The sequence below is a fragment of the Boleophthalmus pectinirostris genome, unplaced genomic scaffold (genome assembly GCF_026225935.1).
Source record: "Boleophthalmus pectinirostris isolate CB_2022bp ecotype Guang Dong unplaced genomic scaffold, ASM2622593v1 HiC_scaffold_22, whole genome shotgun sequence".
NCBI classification, from domain to species: Eukaryota; Metazoa; Chordata; class Actinopteri; order Gobiiformes; family Gobiidae; genus Boleophthalmus; species Boleophthalmus pectinirostris.
This window is the reverse complement of record NW_026571190.1, coordinates 39883483-39889733: the sequence shown is the minus strand read 5'-3', so window position 1 is coordinate 39889733 and position 6251 is coordinate 39883483. Positions and strand designations below refer to the sequence as shown.

Below are 6251 nucleotides of genomic sequence, written 5' to 3'. Positions count from 1 at the left end.
CTAAACAAGGACTAGACCGAGACTAAACAAGGACTAGACCGGGACTAAACAAGGACTAGACCGGGACTAACAAGGACTAGACCGGGGACTAAACAAGGACTAGACCGGGACTAAACAAGGACTAGACCGGACTAAACAAGGACTAGACCGGACTAAACAAGGACTAGACCGGGACTAAACAAGGACTAGACCGAGACTAAACAAGGACTAGACCGGGACTAAAAAGGACTAGACCGGACTAAACTAAGGACTAGGACTAGACGGGACTAAACAAGGACTAGACTAGACTAGACCGGGACTAAACAAGGACTACACCAGGACTAAACCAGGACCGGACCAGGACTAAGCAAGGACTGGACCGGGAGTAGATCGAGACTAGCCCGAGACTAGACCGGGACCAAACCAGGACTAGACCGGGACTAAACAAGAACTAGACCGAGACTAGACCGTGATTAGACCAGGACTAGACCGGGACTGATCCAGTGTCATTAGTGGAGTATAAATATAAACACGCCCCAGTCGTCGACCCGATCTCCTCCACTGATGTTTTATGTCATAAAAACACTAAAGTCTCTCAGTCTGGTCTGACATTGTTTCGGGAAAAGACCAGGACGGGCTCTTGTTTCCAGGGCAACGGACGCGCGTCAAGTATTTTTCTCCCGTTCGTCCACGGCGTCAAAGACGAGCGTCGGGGGCGTCTAAACTCAAATGAAAAGGCGTCAAGGCGTTTTTTGACGCTTTGGTGTGAACGGACCCTTAAGGGATGTGCAAAAATATCAACATATCGATATATCGTATTGTTTAATGTGCTGATACAGTATCGATATCTTGGGCTGCTGTATCGATATATCCATCAAGAGTATTTTTTTGCTAAATTAATTTGTGTAAGAGCTACAGTTGTGTTGACATTTTCACTGTTTTGGATAAAATTGTTTTTTTTTTCACATTTCACTTCGCATAAACTTGTAGTGGACTTTTAGAGCCACGATTTTGCCTTTTTTACACTGAACCGTATCGAATCGTACTGAATTAATGCTCACCGTATCGAAAAGCGTATCGTATCGTGGTCTGTGTATCGAGATGTGTATCGTATCGGCAACTTCTTAATGATACCTGCACTATTTGAGACTAAAGCGCTCAAGAAAATGTCAGTTTTCACCTTCCCCTCATCTCTGCCACTGCTCAGTTTAGTTTAGTTCAGGCAACGAAAAATTCACACTCAGGTCAAATATGTAAGTAAAAAAAAAATAAAAAATCACCTTTTTCAACAATAACAATAAAAGTTAGATGAGAAATTTGCTGAAGGAAGTTAATGATCCAGTTTCTGTTGTGAAGCTCTTTTAGATCAATGTTGTGGTTTCGATTGAACAAAGGCAAAATACTGATAAATGTTTGTAAAGGCTGAATCCTGAACACGTGAAAGTAAAACAATTTGGTCTTTAAATCTTTAAAAGGCCCGTGTTGCTCTATTTTCTGTTCTATGTTTTAATCTTGTTTCCTCATCAAACACACAGAGTTTTGTTTTTGTTTCATTCGCACGTTTAACACAAATCCTGAAATCACTAGTCAAGACCAAGACCTGTCCGAGACCACAAGGTCCCGGGACCAAGACCTCTGAGGCTCGAGACCAAGACAAAAACAAGTCTTTTAAAGGGCAAAACCGAGACAAGACCGAGACAAGACCGAGACAAGATCGAGACAAGATCGAGACAAGATCGAGACAAGATCGAGACAAGATCAAGACCTCTGGAGGCTCGAGACAGAGAAAAAAACAAGTCTTTTAAAGTCCAAGACCGAGACAAGACCGAGACCGAGACGAGACGAGACGAGACCGAGACCTCTGAGGGTCGAGACCAAGACACAACCAAGTCTTTTAAAAGCCAAGACCGAGACCTCTGGAGGCTCGAGACCAAGAAAAAAACAAGTCTTTTAAAGGCCAAGACCGAGACAAGACCGAGACCTCTGAGGGTCGAGACCGAGACAAAACCAAGCCTCTTAAAGGCCAAGACCGAGACGGGACCGAGACGGGACCGAGACGAGATCGAGACAAGACCGAGACAAGATCGAGACGAAGACCGAGACAAGACCGAGACCTCTGAGGGTCGAGCCCGAGACAAAACCAAGTCTTATAAAGGCCAAAATCGAGACAAGGTCGAGACCACGGCCCATCAAGACCAAATCGAAACCATCTTCGTACTTTTCAACATTTATTTGTATTGTACAGTTATTTTGGCTCAAATATATCAATGTTTTTATGAATCTATCTCCATTTTATCACTTGTCCGAGACAAGACCGAGTCCAAACGCGGTCGAGTCCGAGACGAGACCAAGACCGTAAAAAAACGGTCTTGAGGGCAGTCTCAAGACCAAGACCAGTCTCGAGTCCTACAACACTAGAAAATGGAGTTTAAAACCACAGTGGAGGTTTTAAACTTTGGATGATTTCAGCCCTGGAATTTCTGATTGAACTAAAGATTAAAGGAGATGTTTGGAGCTTGGAGATGTAGACAGACTAATAATAAAGAGTTAATCAAGATTTGAATGAAACAAAACACAACTCCAGGTCTGTTTTTGAGGAGGAAACAACATTATAACATGATTTAAAGCTCACAAGAGTCAGTTTGGCAAAATAAAGGAGCTTTAAAGAGTTAAACTGTCTGGTTCTTCGTCTGATCGTTGTGATTGTTGTTCTGTTTTGTGCACGGCTCCTCTGGCTCAGACTTGACTGACTCGGGTTTACAGACGGGCGACAGGACCAAGGGGGCGGAGTTTCTGCCCCTGTCGTTGTTGCAGGGACTGAAGAAGGGCAGCAGACTCTCCTCAAAGCTGCAGTCGGTGAAGGCGTACAGGAGATCTGCCGAATCCGCGTCGTAGAAGGAGACCACGCCCCCTCTGTAGTCCACGAACACGCCCACTTTCCGAGGAGGTCGCCGTGGAGACAGGACCACGGGGCGTCCGGCCAGAGCCTGGTACTGCCCGCTCCTCAGCCACACCACCCACTGGCCGTTCTTTGGCTTGAGGGCGATCTTCCCCTGAGTGTTGATGGACTCTCTGACCACGCCCAGGTCCCACTCGCTCTTCCCCTCCACCTGGACCTCGAAGTAGAACCTGCCCGAGGAGAACTTCTGCCGGCCCAGCACGCAGCAGCACTGAGAGAACCTCCGCCCGCTCTCCGGTAGCGCCCTCTTCTGGTCACTGTGATGAACCTGCTTTAAGTCCTTAGACAGAACCAGTTTAGGGTGAGCCGTGTCCGGGTCCAGAGTCACCTCCACCGCACTCTGCTGCACTCTCCTGAGCTCCACCTCGAACTGAACTTTAAACTCCTCAGAGAGACTCTTGTGGAGCTCAGACAGAGCGCGGGCTGCACTGCCCTCACACGTCTCTGCTTCAAAGCTCACGCTGCTCCACTCCTTCAGTCCGCTGAGTTTAGGGCAGCGCTGTAGAAACTGAAGGGGGTCATGAGAGCGTGAGAGACATTCAGCGCTGCTCTTCTCCAGATCACAGATCTCCTGCTCGAGCCGCTGCAGCAGATCCTGGGCTCGTCTGTGGTTTCTGCTCTCCTTCTCCTGGAGCTCCTCTAAGAAGAGGTCCAGACGCCTCTGAACAGACTGCATGAGAGCAGTGAAGACCTGCAGCCCCGCAGCCCTCTCTCTGTCTGTCTCTGTCTCACTCAGCTCCAGGAGCCTCTGGATCTCCTGGATCTTCTGCCTCCTCTGCTCCACCATGTGCTGGCTCTGAGCCTGAGTCTGCAGCAGAGAGGACCTCCTGCGCTCACACGCCTCCTCCAGAGACACTAACTCATGGTTCTTGTGCTCTAGGACACACACGGCACAGACGCAGCTCTGGTCAGTGCCACAGAAGAGCTCCAGGGGGCGCCGGTGTGTGGGACACATCCTGTCCTCCAGGTCTTCCACAGGCTCCATCAGCTGGTGTCCTTTCAGCCCAGAGACTGTGAGATGAGGCTGGAGGTGCTTCTCACAGAAGGAGGACAGACACACCAGGCAGGACTTGGAGGCCTTCAGTTTGGGGTCAGAGCAGAAGTCACACGACACTTCTCCAGGTTTGGCCTGTTGTGAGCTGGAGCTCGGCTCACGCTTCCTCTTCTGTGGAGGCATGATCTGGATCTGCAGAGGCCCTCAGGAACCTGAAACACAAACATCAGCTTTAGGAACGAACTGCAAAGACAAGACGAGTAAAACCTGAGCAGCGTCGTGTTCAGTTCAATATTTCTTCTTCATTTCTGTTATTTGAACCAAAGCTGCACTTCTTATTTTAAAAAGTTTAAACTGTCAGAGAATCGCATGAGCAGCCAACCCCGACCCTGAAACCACAGAAGAGACCAAAAATAACTGACTCAGATCAAACCACAGCAGTGAGCTGATCTGTGCTGTTAAACAAATCTCAGAGTCACAAACTAGAGACAATTATCCAACAGTTTTTCAGTTCAAACACCAGGACCCTGAAGAGGCTCCTGGAAACATGTTGTTTTTTGTTGTTGTCCATACTGTGTGTGTGTGTGTGTGTGTGTGTGTGTGCGTGTGTGTGTGTGTGTGTGTGTGTGTGTGTGTGTGCGTGTGTGTGTGTGTGTGCGTGTGTGTGTGCGTGTGTGCGTGTGTGTGTGTGCGTGTGTGTGTGTGTGTGTGTGTGTGTGCGTGTGTGTGTGTGTGTGCGTGTGTGTGTGTGTGCGTGTGTGTGTGCGTGTGTGTGTGTGCGTGTGGTAATCTGTGCATTGTGTCAACATGATAACTGCTGAACATTCTTCCATAGACATACATGTAGAACCCCCCACAAAGTATCAGTTGTAGTTTCCACACTTCATTTGTGTCTGAACCATTATTTTGCACTTAGAAATATTTACATTTAGTTTTAGACTTTTAGACACTAGACTGAAGTTTAGACCTGGGTTAGACCCAGTTTAGACCCGGGTTAGTCTGAGTTTAGACCCGGGTTAGTCTGAGTTTAGACCCGGGTTAGTCTGAGTTTAGACCCGGGTTAGTCCGAGTTTAGACCCGGGTTAGTCTGAGTTTAGACCCGGGTTAGTCTGAGTTTAGACCAAGTTTAGACCCGGGTTAGTCCGAGTTTAGACCCGGGTTAGTCCGAGTTTAGACCCGGGTTAGTCCGAGTTTAGACCCGGGTTAGTCCGAGTTTAGACCCGGGTTAGTCTGAGTTTAGACCCGGGTTAGTCTGAGTTTAGACCGGGTTAGTCCGAGTTTAGACCCGGGTTAGTCTGAGTTTAGACCTGGGTTAGTCCGAGGTTAGACCCGGGTTAGTCCGAGTTTAGACCCGGGTTAGTCCGAGTTTAGACCCGGGTTAGTCCGAGTTTAGACCCGGGTTAGTCCGAGTTTAGACCCGGGTTAGTCCGAGTTTAGACCCGGGTTAGTCCGAGTTTAGACCCGGGTTAGTCCGAGTTTAGACCCGGGTTAGTCCGAGTTTAGACCCGGGTTAGTCTGAGTTTAGACCCGGGTTAGTCTGAGTTTAGACCCGGGTTAGTCTGAGTTTGTTGGAGACTCGAGTAACGTGTCAGAACATGTGCACATTTGTTCTGCGTCAAAATAACCACCGGGGATTTAACGAACTTTAACTCTTAATAATAAAGTATCGATTCATTTTTGCTCGTAGCGTTTTACATAAACTCTGGTCTGAAAGTCTCTGTCAGCACGCGGACGCGGGGTGTAAATAAACCGCTGCGCATTTGGCACGGCTCTCCTCTCTTCCGCAGTCATTACACTAGCATGGTAATGGAGAGAGTCCTGCGGCGTTGGTCTAAGCGACAGTGACACGTCGGCATGAAGCGTTAAAGGCTGTGCTCACCGGCGCAGGGGCTCAGGGTCGAGTTGGAAGCGTAAATCCCGCACACAGATCCAGATCCAGATCCTGCTGCAGTCACCGTGTGGAGAGCAGCGAGTCACGTGACCAGCCCCCCCGAGCACTTCCTGGGTCAGATTACAGCTACAGGCCACGCCCCCTATGGGAAATGTAGTCCCAAAGATCACAGCTGTAGTCCACAAGTAGAGCTGGGTTAGGAACAGGTTAGACCAACTTTAGACCTGATTTAGACTGAGTTTAGACCAAGTTTAGACCTGCATTGGACCACATTTTGAACAAGTTTAGACCAAGTTTAGACCGAGTTTAGACCTGGGTTAGACTGAGTTTAGACAAAGTTTAGACCTGGGTTAGACCAAGTTTAGACCGAGTTTAGATCGTATTTAAAGGGTGTTTAGACCAAGTTTAGACCGAGTTTAGACCTGGGT

General features: G+C 48.4%; 1 protein-coding gene across 1 annotated transcript; it reads right to left on the bottom strand.

Moving 5' to 3' along the window:
• Positions 1 to 291: 291 nt before the first annotated feature.
• Positions 292 to 5923, bottom strand: LOC110162543 (E3 ubiquitin-protein ligase TRIM21-like). The gene is made up of 2 exons (XM_020927437.2): positions 5812 to 5923; positions 292 to 4144 (listed from the first exon to the last, which is right to left on the bottom strand). The coding sequence occupies exon 2, from the start codon at positions 4113 to 4115 to the stop codon at positions 2649 to 2651; it is 1467 nt and encodes a 488-aa protein (XP_020783096.2). The 5' UTR covers positions 4116 to 4144; positions 5812 to 5923; the 3' UTR covers positions 292 to 2648.
• Positions 5924 to 6251: the final 328 nt, after the last annotated feature.